The sequence below is a fragment of the Aulonocara sp. 'chitande type north' Nkhata Bay genome, linkage group LG10, assembly GCF_057382095.1.
Source record: "Aulonocara sp. 'chitande type north' Nkhata Bay isolate Kocher_YH1m ecotype deep benthic linkage group LG10, A_spYH_male_GT1.1, whole genome shotgun sequence".
Lineage (NCBI taxonomy): Eukaryota > Metazoa > Chordata > Actinopteri > Cichliformes > Cichlidae > Aulonocara > Aulonocara sp. 'chitande type north' Nkhata Bay.
In genome coordinates this window covers 7,337,436-7,358,451 of record NC_141353.1, presented here as the reverse complement: position 1 = coordinate 7,358,451, position 21,016 = coordinate 7,337,436, and the positions used below count along the sequence as shown (strand labels likewise).

The following is a 21,016-nucleotide window of genomic DNA, read 5'->3' as shown; positions in this document are numbered from 1 at the left end:
AAAATGTAAATGTAAATTCATTTTTCAACTCAAAATTCTACATACATTATCCAATAACAACAAAGTGGAAAAAGTTTGCTTAAAATTCAGAAGTGTAATTCTTGCATGACACCGAAAACTGAGCTCAGTTGCACCCTGACACACACCTGTCTATATAAGGTCCCTTTGATGACAGTGCAAGAAAGGTCAGAGGAGTTGTCTGTAGATTTTCAAGACAGGACTGTATCAAGTCACAGAACTTGGGGTGGGGGTATAGCACAGTGACCGCCATCATCCATAATAGGAAGATTTTGAAACACCGGGACTGTTAGCTACTTGGCCAGTCTGAGCAAGTTGGGATAGAAGGAGTATCATTTCTGCAGCACTTCACCGATCAAGCCTGTATGGTAGAGCAGCCAGACGGAAATCATTCCTCATGACAGGTCTCTCTTAAACAAAGATTTAACTTTTTGGCCTGAATCCCGTGTGTCATGGAAAGCAGGCACTGCTCACCACCTGGCTAATACCATCCCTACAGTGAAGCATCGTGGTGCCAGCATCAGCAGCAGAACTGGGAGATTAGTCAGGGTTGAGGAAAAAATGACAGCAGCAATCTACAGAGACATCCTTGATGACGGCCTCCTTCAAAGTGCTCTGGCTTTTGAAATGTGGCAAAGGTTTATCTTCAACAGGATAATAACCCTAAGCACACAGCTGCCGGACACTGGCGCCACTGGGCTCTCTGACCACCACCATTTCATATACCTCCAACAGCTTCCTATCTGACACAGTTGGCTAATTTGGCTAATAGTGGCCATAGTGATGTTTTCTGCTTAAATTTATGAATGTTTATTTATAGTGAGCATCAGCATCAGCTTCCTTACAATATAAGCAGTAAATTCATCTGAAAGACATTATGTGCAGTTAGCCTCAAGCCAAGTCCTGACATCTCAATCTTCTCTCAGGATGGGTAACAAGTGTGACCCTTTGACTGATTAAAGGGCTATACCTCAGCTTCGGTTTGCAAAAATCTAATAATCTAACAGATTATACTATACTTAGTTTCTAAGGTGGCTCTGAACACAGTGTAGGATGAGCAGAGATAATTCAACTACATTGAAAAAAACACATTGTCTTAGAGATAATTATGAGGTTTTACAGAATCAAAATAAAGCAGTGATAGTGCATCCAGTAGCAATTTATATCTCTCTACACAAGTGGATTTTTTTTAACATGACATTTTTCATAACAAACACTTTAATTCACTATTATACTGAATTACATATATTGTGTAATGTATTGAAATGATAGGAACAGGATCTTCTAATATTCTCAAAATTCCAAGAATATCACAAAATAAGTTTTGCATTTTTTATGCAAATAAAAAAAACATTTTTATGAGGAAGGTATATGAGCAAAACATATTCTTTTAAGACATTTGTAAAATCATGGAAAATACTAGCCAAAAATGTCCTCCTGATAAAACTGAAAAGAATTAGAAACTGCTTCACAAGGAAGTAACCATTACCCTACTGCAGACTTTTGTCAGTATGAATGGAAAATGGTTATGATCTGAAATTATATGCTTAATGAAAAATACTGCTAAATTACTCTTTCTCGTTTGGCTCTCGGCGAAGGCAGTTGCACTTTTCTCCTCTCCTCCTTCCCCTTATCTTCCCTGCTTAGCCTCTTGTGTCCTTGTCTTGTCTCATGTGTATTACTTTCCCTGGAACACTCTCTCACAGTCTGTTCTCTAAAACCTAAAAGAGAATTATGGATTTGATCAACTGGTCTCTGAATGCTATTGACACCCTTTTCTCAACGAGAAGTCTGGGCTTGGGAGAGCCCGAGTGCCCTGGAGGGACTTTCCCTGCCGGATACACGATGGACGGGTGGCAGAAATGGAGGATCGTGTGCCTGGCGGGACTGTCGATCGAGGACGCTGAAGATATCTACCTATTCGGAACCATGATAACAGGGTTCTTGCTGATCGGAGCTGGCTTGGCCCTGGCTTATCGGAGAATTAAGAAAGCGGAACCAGCTGTTTAAACCTCCCCAAGGCTGCCCGCTGGGATTGAAACGATGGGACGAGGCGCGACTTCTCAGAAAGAGCTCACTGAATGCAGCATGGTTAAGACCTTGGAGAAGCTTACGGCTGCCGTGAATACTCAGAATAACACCTCCGAGCGTATATTGGATTACATCAAGGGGAAGTTCCCTCAGAATAACACCTCTGAGCGAAAGTTGGATTACATCGTGGAGCAGCTCACTGCAGTCGTGAGTTCTCAGAATCGGCTCTCTGAGCACAAGAATGACAAGACCACGGAGTGCAAGTTTGACAACATCATGGAGAAGCTCGCGGCTCTCCAACGGGAGAGTGAGAGACCAGTGTTGGAGTGTTAAAGAACAGCTTTAAAATTCTCATGAGTTATTCGCATAAAAGAAAAATCAACAACATCAACATGATAATGCGGATATCCCCTCGGCGCCAGCTGTGGGCTTAAGGCTGGAGCCGAACAAAAACTCCCTGATAACGACTGTGTTTTGACTGTTCCTTCCCATTATAAGGCCACCTGGGTTGGCTGGTAGACTGTTTACTTAGCCTGGTAGGGCGAAGGACACTGTCTCAGCTGAACTATGGACACGCACACACATACACTTACACTGATGAGCACTCACTCATCCCCCTTCCCCTTCCAATGCCTTCGATGCTTGTTGCCTCCTGGGAACACGAGGCGGGTCTGGGCCCGCGCTGGAGAGACGGTGCAGTGGCAGGATGGCTGCTGTGTTGCCTGGGATTACTCCTCATCCCCTACCCAACCCTGTTGCTGGTCACGTGCTCTGTAATGTTGTACTGTGGACATTTATGTGCTTTCTGTGCAGAGGAGTTTTTTTGTTTCCTGTTCTCATGCTGTCCTCCTATAGCCCAGCATGAGTAGAGGTCTCTTTTTTCCTCTTGCATTTTCCCATTGTAGTGTACATTTCAGTGTTTTTTTTCTGTAATGCAACCGTTCTCTGACTTGTATCCCCATGTGATGTCTGTGTTGTGTGTGTAAGGTCGGGGGGCGGGTTCATTCCACTGCAGGGCAACATGCCACTGCATGTGGCAAATAAAATTTGAACTTGAACTTGAACTTGAAATTTAGCACCAGTGTGGAATTTGACAAACTTTTAGCTAGCCAGCTCTAGAATAGGCTTGGTACATTTGTAGTGGTGTTTTACTACTTTTTACCATTACACGTTAAAAGTGATGGTGTTGATTATTTAATGGAATATGTCATTCCCAACTATTTGTGTGCATGTCCAATTTGGACAAGTGAATAACATACACATCTATCAAAAAACAAACAAACAACAACAAAAATAATACTGAGGTGACACTTACTTTTCACCAAAAAATCTCCTCCAGAAGTCAGCAGCATCAGCTTTGGTAATCCTGAACGTGTCTCCTTGGAATTGTCCTCCAGGGAAGATTGCCTTGATTTCTGCCAGCATATGACTGAAGATCAGAGACAGCTTGGTCAGGTTCCTCCTGCAGAGGCCAGAAAACAGGAAATAGTTCATGTAAAATTATAGCCTCACATGTTTGACAGACACCACATGGAAACTATTTGACCTGTACAAATATACTGTACATGTTCCTGACTTCTGATTTGTTGGTAATAGCTGGTCAAATCAGACATTTCGAACACTCTCTTAGACCAACATATGCTAGAACACAGTTTATAGATAATTTAATGTTGGATTTCCTTTAAAAAAGTTAACTATAATATGAACTACATGAGCACATTAGAAAACAAACTGGCTTAAATAACGACTACAGAAGGATCTCTGTGCTATATCACACAACATATCACATCTATCACACACTAGATAAAACTGAACTTAAAAAAAAAAAACAGACATATTATAACACTTAAGGATGTGTGGGCATAGGATGTGAGAACACATTTTTCTCAGGGTTAGGGTTAGGGTTAGGGATCTCATCATCTGATAATGATAAATGTGACAAATGCAGAGCCAGTGTCAAGTTTTATTTTGCACAGTTATTTATGCAGCCTAAAATCCAATAACATATTGCCACTTATTTTCTGAGTGTACAAAAAGGGTGATAATGTTAGTGCTTTGTAAAAGGAAAGTAAATTTGTTCTTATTCACAAAAACTAACCAGTATAGACAGGTACATTTCCTTCTTTTGAAAGCAAAACCCAGACAATCATAAATGTGACATAGAAAGATTCATCAGTCAAATAAACCACTGACTTGTTGATCCAGAAGACCCTCTATGGCATAGGTGTCAAACTCTGGCCCGCGGGCCAAATTTGGCCCGCAAAGCCATACCAAATTACTATTAGAGCTGGCCTACTGGTATTATACAGCTAATATATATATTGTTTAGTATTAAGCTTTGCTTGTTCCATATTCAGTTTTCCAGCAAAACCTATTTGAGTCCATAAGAAAAGATTCATTCTTATATCTGGAGGAAGATTTTTTTTTTTTAATAAATATTATTGTTAGCCCACGACTCCAGTTTTGAATTTTGGCCCACTGTGTATTTGAGTTTGACACCTCTGCTCTATGGAATGGATTCATGTCATTTGTTTTTGAATTACTGCATATGGACACTATCTACACATTGCAACAAGTTTTTTACACTTCCCAGGATGACTTAGAGCAAAGAAAACCTATGTGTGAGAAGCTGCTTCTTCAACAGAAAGATTGCACACTGTCACTTTGTTGCCTGCTACTATTACTTCCTATTAGACCCTGGTTAAAACCAACAGATGGCATAGCTATACTTTCAACTTTCAAATGGTCATAACCCCAAATGTCAATCAAAGAAAATCCTGTTTATTTGAACAATTATATTTGACGTTATATTCCATCTTTGCTATGAGGAAGGGCAAAAATGAAACTTCGTAACTTCCCAAACACTATCATAAGAGATTTAGCTTTACATGTGATTTTTTTCCCATCAGATGAGTTTTAATGTTGTTGTCTTGTACAATTCGCCATCACACACATATTATTTTATGATCAACAACTGATGACTATAATATGAACTGGTTGACAAAAATTGAAAATGGCAATGTCAAAATTTTATTTCAAACAAATAATCAAAGGACTTAAAAGAGTCACTAAAACAGTAGAACCCTAATTGATGTCTTACCAATAAAATGGGTCAGATGACAAACACATCATCTATTAACTGTAATGTAAACACAACATGCAAATATTAATTGGAATCCCCTTATAGAAATAGATAACCAGGATTTGTGTTGTGATTGCATTACTACTTTAAAGTGGACATAAAACACTACACATATTGGGGCTCTTTTTATCTAATTGCTATCATTTTAATTGATGCCCACTCATGGTAAATGATGGTAAACTGTTGTTATGTTATTCAGCCATGTTCAGAAACACTACAAATCCGTTATGCACAACGTGCATCACTCATACACTGCATCACACTTTTTGGATGTTAATTTGTCCTATTTAACCACAGTTTAGTGTTTTTCTTCATTGTCTGTTTGGAGTATAAAATGTAAGATTAACTTGATATCTGAGTGTCTCTCTAGTTTTTTTTTTTTTTTTTTTTTTGGGGGGGGGGGGTTGCCTTGTTTAGTTGACTAAGAAATCAGTTGCCATGAACAGTTAAACGTCAATCAGAGCTGTAGTCAATTTGATAAATTATACAATAATTTTACAATTATTCATAATATTTTTCAACTTTTTCTTTATTTCTGATTTAATTTTGGAATGTTTGCCCATCTACTGTCTTTCTCCATTTCCTTGGAAATGGAATAAAGTATTTGAGTAATATTAGGTTAAAGTGGGAAAGGTGAGCATCAGTATTCTGTGGTAGCGTTCCACTTCAGTTGGTCTGCATGTGTATGAGCATGTGAGTGTGCTTGTGTGTATGCCTGCACTGAAAAAAAGTAATTTCATGCTTCTTTGGTTACCATTAGGCCTCTAATCAACCAAGGGCCAACCAAAATAACTTCTCATTGGGATGCAAAGGAAAAGACCACACATCCTTGTGGGCGAGGGCTCTGCTCTTAAGTACCCCCAAACAAACAGAAAAAGCAGCATGTATTCTGCGCTATATAATGTATGCATGGATACATGGATACATTTTTTGGATGTAAATTTTCTCCCTGCTTACAGCATCACCCCACTTTAATGCTCAGTGCAAAGTACAAGACAGATATATGGTCAGTCGCTCATGTGTCCTTGCCATGATCTGTGCTATCAGTCTGTAATCTGCCTCATCTGACAAGCTGCCCATGAAAGGCAGCCTAGGGCTAATTTATTCAGCGTGTCTAGGGTAGCATGGCCAGAAACTGCTGGCTAACTTATGTAATTTTTTGATTGTTCTGTTATAAGCAACACATAAATGAAATCATACTAAACAGCTTTTCAACATGTTAAATAAAAAGAACAATTTCAGATTCCCCATAAATAAAATAGAGCAAAGTCACAAATTTGCTTACACAGTTGCTATCACACTGCTGTGCTGACAAGTGCACTCCAGCTGCTCAACTGCTCACTATCTCAATTTCTATTGGCTTCCTGCCATCTCAACAATTTGTCTCCATCACAAACGGCTTCCTCTAACTCACTATGACATTGTAGACTTGCTTTAAATGTCAGGGTCACTATAACAGAAGTCTCTAAATAATAAATGAATTGTTCATTAAAAGTAATATGGTAAGGACCATACAGTTGTGCTGTATTCAATATTCAGTCTTGAGTATTTACTTTCATTCTGGATAAATGTATTACCATTTCTCCAACATCATGTACTGGTATTCAAAAGCTTCATTTGAATCATTTTTAGGCTCTTATGAATGATGATGAAAGCTATTATTATCAATTCATAAATGTAACATTTCCTATCATACTGGGAACAGTATTCTATTAAAAGGGTGATGTAAGAAAGATGTTTCTAGATTTATTAATAAAAAGCATTCTCTTTTCTGCAATTAAGGGTTATCTGTGGTTGATGATAACTATGATTATAAAGTCTGGATGTTAAAGGGTAGAGCGATCAACTGGAAAACGTGGTCTGGCATTGTAGGGCCAATGCTAGGTTTGACAGCACACTTTTGGGGAGAGATTTCCTCGACCATTTCCTTCACACTGTCCCCCAGCTGCATCCGTTCAGTAGAGCCCCCCAGTCAATACCAGTCATTACAGTGTCCCCCGGTCGCATCCGTTTGGTAGTGATCCCCAGTCAGTACCAGTCACTACAGTGTTCCCTGGTTGCATATGTTCGGTAGTGACCCTCAGTCAATACCAGTCTCTACAGTATCCTCCGGTCACATCTGTTCGGTAGTGACCCCCAGTCAATACCAGTCACTATGGTGTCCCCCGGTCGCATCCGTTCGGCAGTGACCCCTAGTCAATACCAGTCACAAGAAAGCATTGCTATGGTTAAAAGCTTTGAAGATGCTGTAGTTTAAAGCTTGTCTGCCACAGCCCCTGTCTCTCATGTACCTCAGTGCTCATAGCTGAGTGTCCCGCAGAAGCTTGGAAAGAAAGCGTCTGGAGTTCTTTAAGTTTCCTCGAAGATGTTTCACCTCAAGGAAACTTAAAGAAGTCCACATGCTTTTCTTTCTAAGCTAAGACTACAATGAGCTGGATGACTGCGAACCTTCACAGACATATAACTCATGAAGTAGAACTGGATGCAGAACAGGAGGTAGAGCTAATTCACAATTTGAAGGTTGGTGGTTCAATCCCTGGTTTCCAAAGTATCCTTGTGCAAGTTGCTCAATTCACTGGAGTGTGAATGTATATGACTGTTAGGCCAGCATTTAGAAAAGTGCCTGTGTCAACGGGTGAATGAAGCACGGTGTATAAAGCACTTTGAGTGCTCCAGTAGAGTAGAAAGGCACCATTTAAAGGCTACATTTCCCATTTACAGCTGGGGGATGTGGACAAAAGAAATAAATGGGCCCTTTGGAACCAAATGACTCAATCCAAGCTTTGATCCAACAGTGGAGGGGCTGTTCTTTTTTCTTCATGTGTGTTTGAAGGGTGGGGGCATAATACTGCAGGTCAAAGCACATTGATATAAACCCTTAGTCAGAAGGCAGTGAGTAAACCTCTCAAAATAGCTTTCCAGTCCTTTGTATGTATGTACTCTCACAAACACACATACATTTATGCTGAGACTTATTCCTACCCAGGTTCTACTTTGTGGAAGCTTACTCAGGCTCAGACCTTCCATGGGAACATGTGACATCATCATTTCAAAGGACTGCTCACTATGACACATCAACAAGCGTAATAAAAATCCTTCTGCAGAAGTACATTCCAGATCAAGCCTATACATGTTAGTTGCAGAAATACAGTACTGTGCAAAAGGTTTTAGGCAGGTGTGAAAAAATTCAGTAAACAAAGAATGCTTTCAGGAATATATGATTGTTGTAATGTTTGTTTATTTTTATCAATTTACAAAATGCAAAGTGAGTGAACAAAAATTTAAATCAAATCAGTTATTTGGCGTTACTGCCTTTAGCCTTCAAATAAGCATTAGTTCTTATAGTACAATTGCACAAAGTCAGGGATTTTGTAGGCCAAACTCTGCTACCAAGTTGAGGTTGTGAAAGACAGTTTCATGTCATGGCAAGATTGAGCACAGCAACAAGGCACAAGGTAGTTATACTCTCCCAGACAAAGATTTCAAAGCAGACTGGGGTTTCAAGATGTGCTGTTCAAGCTCTTTTGAGGAGGCATAAAGAAACGGGCAATGTAAAGGATCATAGACACAAGTGGTCGGTCAAGGAAACTTACTGCAGCAGTGCTTATTACCCTTTGAAATCAGAAGATGTCCAGCAGTGCCATAAGCTCAGAACTGGCAGAAACCAGTGGGACATTCCATCTAATGTCTGGAGAAGTCTGGCCAGAAGTGGTCTTTATGGAAGAGTTGCAGCCAAAAAGCCATGCCTTTGACGTAGAAACAAGGCCAAGTGACTCAAGTATGCACGTAAACATAGGAAATGGGGGTGCAGAAAAATGGCAGTAGGTGCTCTGGACTGATGAGTCAAAATTAGAAATATTTGGCTGTAGCAGAAGGCAGTTTGTTTGTTGAAGGGCTGGAGAGCGGTGCAATAATGAGTGTCTGCAGGCAACAGTGAAGCATGGTGGAGGTTCCTTGAACGTTTGGGATGCATTTCTGCAAATGGAGTTGGAGATTTGGTCAGGATTAATGGTGTTCTCAATGCTGAGAAATACAGGCAGATATTTCTCCATCATGCAATACCATCAGGGAAGTGTATGATTGGCCCCAAATTTATTCTGCAGCAGGACAATGATCCCAAACATACAGTCGAAGCCATTAAGAACTATCTTCAGTGTAAAGAAGAACAAGAAGGCCTGGAAGTGATAGTATGGCCCCCACAGAGCCCTGATTTTAACATCATCGATGGTGTCAGAGATTACATGAAAAGACAAAAGGATGTTAGGAAGCCTACATCCACAGAACACCTGTGGTTAGTTCTCCAAGATTTTTGGAACAACCTGCCAGCCGAGTTCCTTCAAAAACTGTGTGCAACTGTACCTAGAAGAAGGCAAAGGGTGGTCACACCAAATATTGATTTGATTTAGATTTCTCTTTTGTTCATTCACTGCATTTTGTTGATTGATAAAAATAAATGATTAACACTTCCATTTCTGAAAGCATTCTTTGTTTACAGCATTTTTTTTACACCTGCCTAAAACTTTTGCACAGTACAGTAAAAGCATGCCCATTCTCATGAACAAATTAAAAGAAATAACTGATACAGTGAATATCAAATTAAACAAAGAAAAATGGACTATGCTTTTCTTTTCCGTCTATACTTTTATTCTCTCTTTTCTTTACCCTCAACTCTCAACTAGCCACAGAAGATAACTGCCCCATGCTAAGCCTATTTTTGGAGAGGATCACTTCCCTTCCTATTAAATAAATGTTTTTCTTGGCAGTTTGCTGAGTGGTCATATGCTAAAAAAATATAAACAGTCCTTGCTAATGCTCTTTTGAGATTTTAATAATCTTAACACCTTAACTATTCTGGTATAAAATGTCACAGAAATATAGGCTACATAAAAATGTATATGAGAGTACAAAAGTATGTGGTGTAGTATGTGAACTATCAAATGAGGATCACAGAAGAAAAAAAGTTGTTTCAGCATAAGTTGACGCAACCTTCAGCAAGATCAGGAAAAAAAAATCTTTTTTAGCAGAGCTAATTTACTGCAACTTTGTTTTACGGCTCAGTTTTAGCAAATGACATTTTATATAATAAATTTATCATTTTCAGCCATGAATTATGAAACCACTCATGTTTGTCAGTGTCATTTTAGGCTGTTTGATGGGCTCTTTTCTAAAAAGGGTTTACCCTTGCTTAAGAATGACATCATCTGCTTTGGGCATTAACTGCCAATGGGCAGGACAAATAGAGAGAGTCACTAAAGTACTATGGTGTCAAAGATTTGTACTAGAAAGTAAAAAATTGAAAAGGAAGAGGTTAACTTGCTCAATTAAATAAAACAGCCATGAGTCTGTTTCTAATGAGAGGCTCAAATTTAATACAAAAGAGACTGCAGATCATTCTTAAACTTTTAGAAATGCTCTTCTTCACATAACCTTCACAGATGTGTGCTTGAACGTACTTCTCCAGTTTAAAACACAATTACTCAAACAGACATAAGCAAAGACACACAGACACCCTGTCTCTCAGTCTTTTGTAGGATGAAAGAGAGCCTCTTGCCTGTATGTTTAAGAGTCTACTTTCTCATGATATGAATAAAAAGATGTATGAATAAACTCGGACTATATATTTACAACTACATATTTTTTCACACTGTTCTAGCTAGGGTCTATTTAAACATTGTATGCTAGTGAAATTGAGTTGCTTATGTTAAAAGAGTCATTGCTAGACAGCAAAAAAGGATGCATGTATTTTTGAAACTGTTTGCCATTCTTTCAATGTGTCAGCAGAACATCCACTTGAGAACATTGAGAAGAGTTGATGAATAATGCCCCTATCATTTTCCAGTTTCACATCTTTAACATCTATGTATAGTATTTGTGAAAATATTTTGAAAAATATTTGCTGATATGTAAATATCAGGATGTACTTTCTCCCTAATAATCACTGGTATAGGTTCCAAAATTCAACTATGGGAAAAACTGCTGGAACACTTCTCACTTAGTCTGGTTTAACAGGCATCCTGCAACATATGCATATAATGTAAAAGCTCAACCTCATGTTGTAACTGCAAAAGCTATTTGATATAACCGGAAATCAATTTGATTAACACAGAAATCAAACCCTGCAACTGGTTCAACTGTTCTTTTAGACTTCATTGAAGCAGAAGGAATCATCACGAACCCACACACACCGCATGACTCTTAGCTTTATGCAAATGAAAACAGCTATCTTAAAAGTCTAGAAATACTGACTCATACAACATCATGTAACTACCAAGAATGTACTAAATAGCTAAATAATTTGTCAGGTGATTCAGATATGACATTTATAAATTTTCACACGTGAAATATATGTTTCTATGGTTTCTTCTTTACCATATTGCAACAGCAACATATAGTGTTTATAGTAAACACTGTGTTTTACTGCAATAAATTAAGCCTATACAATCAGAGGCAATAAGAGAATAAAAGTAAGAAAAAAAGAGAGAAAGAGTTTCACACATACAGATCAAAAATGGTGCTGGATGCTTCTTCAGCTGAGATAAAAAGGAAATATATGAAGCGGATGTAATGTGTGTGGGGATTTTCCCTCTGAAGCTCTGCACATAGCTATCAGAAAGGGCTCCTGAGAATTACTGGAGCCTTACACATTTAAATTACCTATTGCAAAAACAGTTTTTAAATGACATAAATCATTTAGTTTTTATACCTGTTGACTCATAGCAAGAAGTTTCTGGAATTGAATACAGCATCTGGCTGGGCCTTCTGTATATGTTACATGACAGGCTTGCATTTGAAAAAGATCAGAATTTCATATCAAATCTTTGCAATGCGCAAGATGTGTAGTGGCATTTATCCTTAGATAGTTTGGGAAGAAAGCCAGTCAGAAGGGCTGTCTGGACATCAGTAAAAAAGAATAAAGTAAAAAAAATCAGTAAAAAATAATTTAATATATGTGTGTTTTATTAAGCTCCAATATGGACTGCAGAGTACAGTGAAGCAGTGCACCTTGAAAACAGATGAAATTGCAGCAGAGACTCTCTGCATAGTTACTTTTTGGATTATATGACTACTTTGCAACTCGAACCATGGAAAGAATGTGAAGTGTTCTTCCTGTAACTCTGCAATGGGTAAAGTTTTCACAGAGAATCATCTTCATTCTGCTATCACAGTATTTCAGCTGGCTAACCAGCCATGTACAGTTACAAATATCTGTCATCACGATGTGGCTGAGATAAAAAAAAAAAAACAACTTAAAGTTGTCAAGATCATTCCAACATATTTTTCAGATGAATCAACCTGCAACTTAATATTGAGCGTTAAGACAAAGAGCAGGAGTTGGTGTGTTGAAGTACTTATGGAAACTTTTGACTTTCACAGTTGTAATTGCAAGTGTGACACATATGAGTTGGTTGTAAGAGGCTGGAAAACTGAGCTATTAAGATTTTAAGAAAATGTTATTTAAATAACATTTAAAGGTGAATGGTAAGACATGTAAGTAAGTAAGTCATGTTGTCTCTGTGACTATGGTTATCATGAGTAAAACAAAAAGAGAGCACCGTCTCGTACAGTATTCAAAAAGGAAACTGACATCTGAGGGCATCAAGGAGCATCTACTGTGCATATCTAGCCCAAATGTACACAAATATATATAGCTTTGGAATGAAGTGGCCAGAACAGAGTGTACCTCCAAAAAGCTTGTAATTTTTAAATCTGAAACAAAACTGTTAATTATTATTGTTCCTATTCTGTCTGAGAGACATCATATGATAGCTACTTCTCTTAAAGCAGTCTTCCAGAGAAAACCAAGAAAATCTGTGTTAACATAAAACACAAAAGCCAGGAAATATCCCGTCGTCATACCTGTCCTGTGACTGCTCCTCGTACATCCTCTCTCTTCCCTCTTTGAAGAGCCGGATAGCTCGTTTGGATTTCTTCATAAGGCTATCAATGTAGATTTTAAAGTAATCATTCTCACTAAGCTGTATGATCATCTGGTTCTCTTCATATTTGCCTAGTATGACCCGCAGGTGTTGGTAGGCATCAGGTAAAATATCCAGGATATATGGTGGACTGTTTTTCAGTTGGAGTCTGGGATTTTGGCAGAGCCGCACCTGTTGCAAAGGAATTAATCAATAAATGAAAAATCAATGTTTTCTCAATGCACATCAAATTTTCTCCTGCCACTCTACCTGAGCAGCTGTGGCAGCATGAGAGGAACAACAGGAACAATATTATGCATATACTAGTTTCATTATGTAACTCAGGTATGTATATGACGGATTTTGATAAGGACTTTTGTAAATAAATGTAGTTCTAAAGGTTCTATTGAGATGAAATTCTCACCATATGTCGGTAAACCCATCCAACCCACATATGCAAAGAAATCAAACCACAGATGTCTCTTAATTAAGTTGTGTGTAATGATGATAAACAACACAGGGAAAAAGTATTGAACACATGAAGAAAGGGAGGTGCAAAAATACATGGAAAGCCTGACACCAGCTAAACTCTATCAGTAATTAGAAAGCCATCCTGCCAATTAATGCAAATTGATATCAAGTGCTTCAGCTGTTTTCTGGACAAAATTTCTAGGTGTAGCTAAGTAAGGGAAGGTTTCCACTTAAGTGGTCTCCACTCATCTCTGCTTTTTGCAGAGGATGTGGTTCATTTGGTTTCATCATTTTGTGGCTTGTTTACAAGTGAGGGGAGAGGAGAATGGAAAAGCAATAGGTGGATTGGTACTGTGGCAGCAGTGTTGCCGTCATGGTCAAAAGGGAGCTGAGCGTGAAAATTGAGCTCTTGATTTAGTGGTCGATCTACATCCCTACCTTCACCAATGGTCACGAGCTCTGGGGGGTGACTGAAAAAACAAGATTGCGGACACAACCAGCAGAAATGAACTTTCTCTGAAGGGTGGCTGGACTCTCCCTTAGTGATAGGGTGAGGAAATAGACAATCCGGGAGAAGCTGAGAATAGAGCATCTAGGCCCTGTAGCAGACCCAGGACACGCTGGAGAGATTATATCTCTCAACTGCCTTAATGTTCCCCCCAGACAAGCTAGAGGAGTTGGTTCTAGGGAGAGGGATCTCTGGGCTTCTCTGCTTAGGCTGCTGACCACATGGATAAGTGGAAGAAATTGGACAGATGGATAGATAGACTGATGGTTCAGTCCCAACTGATGCCCTATTAAAAGCTGTCTCATTACCAAGGTTTCACACAAGAAATATCTTGTGATGGGTAAACCACTGAGTGCTCTCAAGACCTATGGAACTTTATTGTTGCAAGAAACACAATGATGGCATTGTTTACAGAAGAATTTCTAAACTATTGAAGATTCCAGTGAGCACTGTTTGGGCTATAATTCAGAGGAGTGAAAACAACTATCAGAAGAGTTGTCCAAGAGCCAAGGACCATTTGTGAAGAGGTACAGAAAGGCTTGGAATCAGCAGGTACAAGTGTTTTAAAGAAGATATTAAGTAATAATCTCAAATGCCATGGCCTGTATGGATGCTCATGATCCAAGACTCCATTGCTGAAGAAAAAGCATGTTGAAGTGCGTTTAAAGTTTGCTGAACAACATTTAGACAAGTCTGTGAGGATACAGTCTGGTCAGATGGGAACAAAATTGAACTTCTTTGATAACATAATATATACCATGTTTGGATGTCAAAAGGCACTGCATATCACTTTAGAAGCACTGATGGCCAAGGTCATTTCTCAAGACTTACAACTTTATCCATGAGTTTCCAAGTTTTTTCTACAGTCCTCCGGTCAGCAACTGCTTGTTTGGGTGGCCCCACTGCATCCTGGATGGCATCAATGATGCCTAAAATTCGCCCCTTACTTCTATTTGGTCCACGTCCACCAGGATATCGACTACTGAGAGCAGTTGCCATTTCCTACAATCACACAGAATTTGTACTATCAAAACATTAAATGGCATGAAAACATTTGAAAAAAAAAAGTAAATTTCTAATAGAAAAAAAAATCAGCGAAAACAGTTACAGTTGTTATTTTTTCATTAATATGTTTTCAGACAGAGAGAATGATGAGAGAATATGCACAGCCTATATAAGATGTTTATTATACCGAGCTTCTTCTTAGTCCCCCCCCCCCCCCCCCCCCCCCCACACACACACACACACACACTTCTCCTTGGTCCTGGACTTGTCAGTTAAACCCCTGCAATATAGGTTTTAGTGTCTTTCCTGATGAGTGCATGTCACCTGATTTGCATGTTAATTTTACACATCCAGAACTTTAACTGCAAAATTAAGCTGCACAAAATAAGCTGCTTATTATATTCCGTCCTCTTCCTTTGTGGTTTGATTAAGGATCAAGTTTTTACTTTGTGTGCAGTGATCTTGTCGTATGTTAACTTATTCGTTTTTCTGGTTTTCATGAACTACCTGTTATGAACGTAAGTTACCATATAACCACTGTTTCCGGGAGGCAGATTTTTCGTTTTAAGCGACTGTGACTGAGGTCACACAAGATTCTTACACTTATATAGACGGATGTTGGAGGGGAACAAAGTCCTAACTTACCAAATCACAGGGGAATGTCTGCTGGGATCCCTACTGAATTCGGTCCACATCCAACACAAAAACAAGAACTATCCCAGAGTCCAAAGCTGGAAAAAAATGGGCATGAAAAGTATCCAGCCTATATAGTTCTGTTATTTCACTATAAATCCTCAAAATTTATAATTGTCAAATAAGAGCAACTACCTAGGAGTAGCCGGAGGAGCTGTATAAACCCGAGGCACAATACGTTTTGTACAACAAAATAGGTGTGAAGTTAAATGCTCTAAACATTATACTTCCAGTGGAACATTTCAAAATAAAGTGACGATTGATGAAATCATTTACATCTAGATTTTCAGCTCCGTGGTCAGCTTGTATTCGATTTTCTTTTAAATTAAAATCAACACCCAACAATCATGCTCTTTTAATAGACCAGTTGGACAAAAATGACGGCCAACAACAAGATGAATTTAAGGTGATTATGTCATCACTGTCTGTTGTAATCAAAGATAGGACTGTTAGAGATTATGTAAAAATAATTTTGTCGACTTCTTTCCTTTTATTTTGGTCAATATAAGAATTAGACACTGTAGCCCATATTATTAACACTCAAAATAATAGATCACAGGACTATATCTCTTGATTAATTTATGATTATCGTTTCAAGTGGCAATGGTTAATCAGGATGTAGTCTTATGAAAAACTAAAGTAGTGCATAGCATAGCACTCGACCTCCCAGGCCCATCTCAGAGCTATGAAGACTCTATTCCTTTATAAATATTGCAAAATTGAATTTGACATATCTTACATTCAACACAAGATGTGTAAATTTCCCAGCACAAATGTGTTTTGTTTAACTTTTGCCTTTATTTTTTAAATTGTCTTTTTGTGTCTGTTGCTGGCTACATTCATCTTGTCTTTTTTGCGTCACACAAACGCAACTCATAGCGTAAAGTCTGTGCTTTTATTTTAGAGGTACAGTAGTCTAAGTTCCTGCATCGTTTTAGCCTTGTTCTGGAATCTTGCTACAACCACAACGTGACATGAGGGCCGCTCCCACTCCTTTCAGTCGGAACGAGCAGTGTTATACCGGAAGTGACAAGAGTGCTTGGGTGTGACAAATGTGCGCCCTCAAATAAACGTGTTATTGAAGTTGTGTAGTAGTGATTACAGCATTTACATATAACTCCGCTGTGATTTGTTAGATCTTAATGGCTGATGTTCTTCCTGATACAACCACTGAGAACGTTGTCTTTATTCTGATGATCGAACCACGGATCTTCCCAGCAAACAAGGAAACCATCTGCAGCCCCCCAGCCCCCCAACCCCCCAACCCCCCACACACTCAGTTCCCCAACCGTTGCGTCGTATAAGGAAGTTCTCTGGAAGTTAGAGAATCGGTTGCTGGTGGTAAAAATGACAGGTCGGTAATCGTTTTGCGAGCATTAATCGGATCTTCAAATTTACCGTTAAGGCGGCGGACCTCACCGTTCGGATTAACGCTGTCCTCGGTGTCCTACGAGGATAGCGCTGCTATTCTTTCACCGCCACCGTCCTCGGGAGAGTTCCAGCTGGCGCTGCTTCCGGGAAGTTGTGTTAACCGGTGTTAACAACGTAAAAAGACCATTGCACGCTAATAAATTTTACCAATGTTTAATTAACAGTGTCATATATTGGCAGCAACTGGCAGGTCTGCCCGGGAGAAGCAAATCGCACCAACTCTAACTGCTATCTCTTTTCCCTTATTCATTGCCTATGGCAGTGCTTTTAATTATTAATACTACAAATAGCATCTGTCAGCAAGCATAACACAGGGAAAATCTTATGCAAAAATAAAATGTAATAAATGTGAGATTGATGATTACAACATAAATTTTATATAGTCTTGATTTTGACAAGTGCAATCTGTATACTGTCTTAAACTGGTAAGGGTAAGTCTTGCACATGAGGATGAGGTATGGATTCTGTCAACTACTTTTGGATCAGATCAGAGAGACTTTATTTATCCCCAAGGGGCAATTAAGAGACAACAGAGCATCATGACCTTAAAGATAAGGACAGGGCATAAACAGACAATAAAAATGAGATAAAAAAAATACTTAGAATATACAGTATATACACAGTTTTAAAATTAGAGAGACAAAATAAGTGAATAAATAACTATAAGTGACTAAGAGTGAATAAAGTGTCAGCAGTATAAAAAAGAGTAAAGAGAAGTTTATGTTTATGGGTGTGAGAAATGGTCCTATCGGCTGGAGTTAAAAAGCGGAGCGGCAGTGTCCCAGTAATCTTCCCCAAACTTAGGACACAGTTCCTATTCCCAACTGGAAGTGATATTTTTGGTTGAGTAATTGCCCAATGCAATAATGAAAGTATATATTCTTAATATGAGAGTCTTACTGTGAGGTTTCAATTAAAATAAGTCCTTCCATGAATGCTTGGGGGGCTGATTTGGAAACTGGGAAAATAGAGGCTGCACAGTATCTTATTTGAGAATAGCGGAATAAATGAAATGAGGGCAAATCGTACAAATAAGACATATCACTAAAAGTGTTGTCTTTGAAAAAATGATTTAAAAAACATTTTATACCATTTCTTGCACATATATGGAGGGAAGATTCCAAAGGAGATGGGGGAGAGATGATTGTTACACATTGGGGCCAGAGCAAAGGCAGAGACAGAATTAAGGTGTGGCCGGATTTGATACCATATTTTTAGACAGGGAATTGCAACAGGGTTATCTGTATATTGTCACAGGGAAACAGGAAGGGATGAAAATAATAATGGTGAAAGTGAGGTAGAGAGACATGATTGAGCCTCAAGGTAACACCAAGTAGCATGAGGATCCTGTTACCTTGGATCCTACCCTGTTAAAGTGAGGCTGAAATGAACTAGTAACATGAACAGTGTCATGGTGGACTGAACGGACTGAAGTGCAGACTCGAGGAAAAAGTGCAAAAGGTTTATTACAGCAATAATAAAAAGTGATCCAAATGTAATATTGTATTTAACATGTGTTAAGTGAATCTGAAATTATTCAAGAGCTAAATTTTAAAGGATAAAATACATTTTCAAAGCAAATGAATTCATTTTCAAACTATAACATTCAATTTCGGTTTAGTGATGATCATTTTCAAACCAATAAATTGAATTTCAAATTAGGCTAATTCATATTCAGTTTTTAAAAGCATTTATTCAAGTTACAAGTCACATTCAATCTGAGCAATTTAAATTTGAATTTAACTTATTCAAATTCAGTTTCTGATGTCACAGATTTCTGCCCATATCCACCTCACTTCCAGTCAGTGAAGGAAAACCTCTGGAGATGAAAGGCTTGAACACATCTATCTCTACTGCTGGCACCTTGTAAGACAATGGCTTACAAGGTGCCAGCACTAACACTGTACTGGCCCTACAGCAGACAAGTTTCTTATGTTTTGGGGCATTAAGTGGAGAATGTCCATGACCTGCGAGCCATACCTTCAGCCCCACCTGATACCTGGGGGCGGGTGTCCTGCGGCAGTTAGCATACTGGTGCTGGCGTTTGACTGAACTGAGAAGCCTTTCCAAGGCCTGTGCCCAGATGTGTTGGCATAGTTGGAAGTGGTACTGAAATTAGGGAACCGCCAGATCTATATCTGCCTCTGGGAAAAGCGGTGGTTGATATCCTAGGGGTGCTTCGAAAGGCGAGGGACCAGTAGCAGAGGCAGTGAGAGAATTGTGAGCAAGCTCTACCTATTTGAGATATGATGACCAGGTTTCCGGGTTGTGAGAGGTGATACAACGGACACCGGATTCCAGTTCCTAATTCAGTCATTCAGTTAGGCTGTTGTTTTGGGGTTGATAACCAGAACTGAGACTGACCGGGTCCTGAGTGCCGAGCTCAAGGACTTCCAGACTTGCAAAATGAACTGGGGACCACAATCTGAAATTATTTCAAAAGGGTAATTTGTCCAGAGCAATGACATGAGCTCATTTGGAAAACCTGTCAACTATGGTGAGTATTACAGTTCTGCCTGAGGAAGGCCATTAACAAAATCCAGTGCAATCTGCGACCAGGGTCTGTGTTAGAGCAATCCGGTGGGGTGTCGATTATGGTGTTTATACAGGCACAGTTTGGCAGGCAGCTGCATAGCTCCTCAGATCCTTTTTTAGGGACTCCCACCAAAAGTGATGCGTGAATAATGAAATGGTTTTACTCACGCCAGGGTGGCAGGAGAATCTGGCGGTGTGGATCCAGTTGAGTATGGTGGCGAGGGTGGATGTGGGAAAGTACCATAGGTATTTGCTGCAGTAAATACTGTGGAACTGTGGATGGGCTCAAATGTGAATTAATAAACAGCAGAGGATACTTATTTTTGACAGTGATTTCATTCAGCCTCCGGAAATTTATACAGGGACAGAGTGTGCCGCCTTTTTTTGAGCCAAAAGGTAAAATAAAATGTGAGTCTCCCAGGAGTTGCTTGACATGACCAGACAGACACGTTCGGTTGGATGGGTTATTATGGATGCATTATTACGCCAAACACTTGATTGTTCAGAGCGGTAACCGGGACAGGTGGGTTTAAAGGGATGAGTGATAGATGCAGTTGGTTCGCTAATTCCGTGTCTATGATGTTCTGTTCACCCTCTGAATCTAGAAGGGCCTGTAGTGACCGAGTAACCTGGTTTAGGCTAAGTTTTACTGATAGCAATAACCAGGGTTTAGAAGAGGTCATGGATCTGCTATCCGTATCCCCAGATCCTTTTGACCCAAATCCTTGAAAGAGGAGTCCCATGAGGCTAATTGATCCCTTATCTGATCATTCAGAGCTTGGAGGAAAACTCTCTAACAGTTTCTTAGCTGTGCTGCCCTCAGAGATGAGGTGAGAAAAGGTCTTTCTCAATTCCCCATGGAACTCATCATACAGGCAGGAAGAAATTGGGTTGAAGGAAAAATATGACTATAACCCATTAACTGACATCTATTCACCTCACCGTGGCTCAGGGGGTTGGGAAGCGTATCTGTAACCGGAAGGTCGCCGGTTCGATCCCCGGGCTCTCTGTCCTGGTCGTTGTGTCCTTGGGCAAGACACTTTACCCTACCGCCTACTGGTATTGGCCAGATGGTGTGATATGGCAGCCTCGCTTCTGTCAGTCTGCCCCAGGGCAGCTGTGGCTACAACCGTAGCTTTCCTCCACCAGTGAGTGAATGAATAGTGGCATTGTAAAGTGCTTTGGGTACCTATAAAAGCGCTATATAAAATCCAATCCATTATTATTGATCATATTTAAGGTTGTAGGACTTCTTTGAGCTGTCTT

At 39.4% G+C, this 21,016-nt stretch overlaps 1 protein-coding gene and 1 pseudogene across 8 annotated transcripts in view; one reads left to right on the top strand and one right to left on the bottom strand.

Moving 5' to 3' along the window:
* The window catches only part of cblb (Cbl proto-oncogene B, E3 ubiquitin protein ligase), a 170,119-nt gene extending 152,800 nt beyond the window's left edge, over window positions 1-17,319 (bottom strand). For 4 of the 8 annotated variants that reach the window (XM_086307950.1, XM_086307956.1, XM_086307955.1 and 1 more), the window contains exons 1-4: window positions 15,737-15,982; window positions 14,918-15,088; window positions 13,049-13,299; window positions 3,365-3,511 (exon numbers count right to left, since the gene is read on the bottom strand). In XM_086307950.1, the coding sequence (XP_086164076.1) occupies window positions 3,365-3,511; window positions 13,049-13,299; window positions 14,918-15,085 (566 nt within the window). In that variant the 5' untranslated portion in view covers window positions 15,086-15,088; window positions 15,737-15,982. Of the gene's footprint in view, window positions 1-3,364; window positions 3,512-13,048; window positions 13,300-14,917; window positions 15,089-15,736; window positions 15,983-17,182 lie in introns of those variants that run through there. The other 4 variants (XM_086307953.1, XM_086307954.1, XM_086307951.1 and 1 more) reach the window with 3 other exon arrangements.
* LOC147320120 (uncharacterized) lies at window positions 1,738-2,382 on the top strand (annotated as a pseudogene).
* Window positions 17,320-21,016: the final 3,697 nt, after the last annotated feature.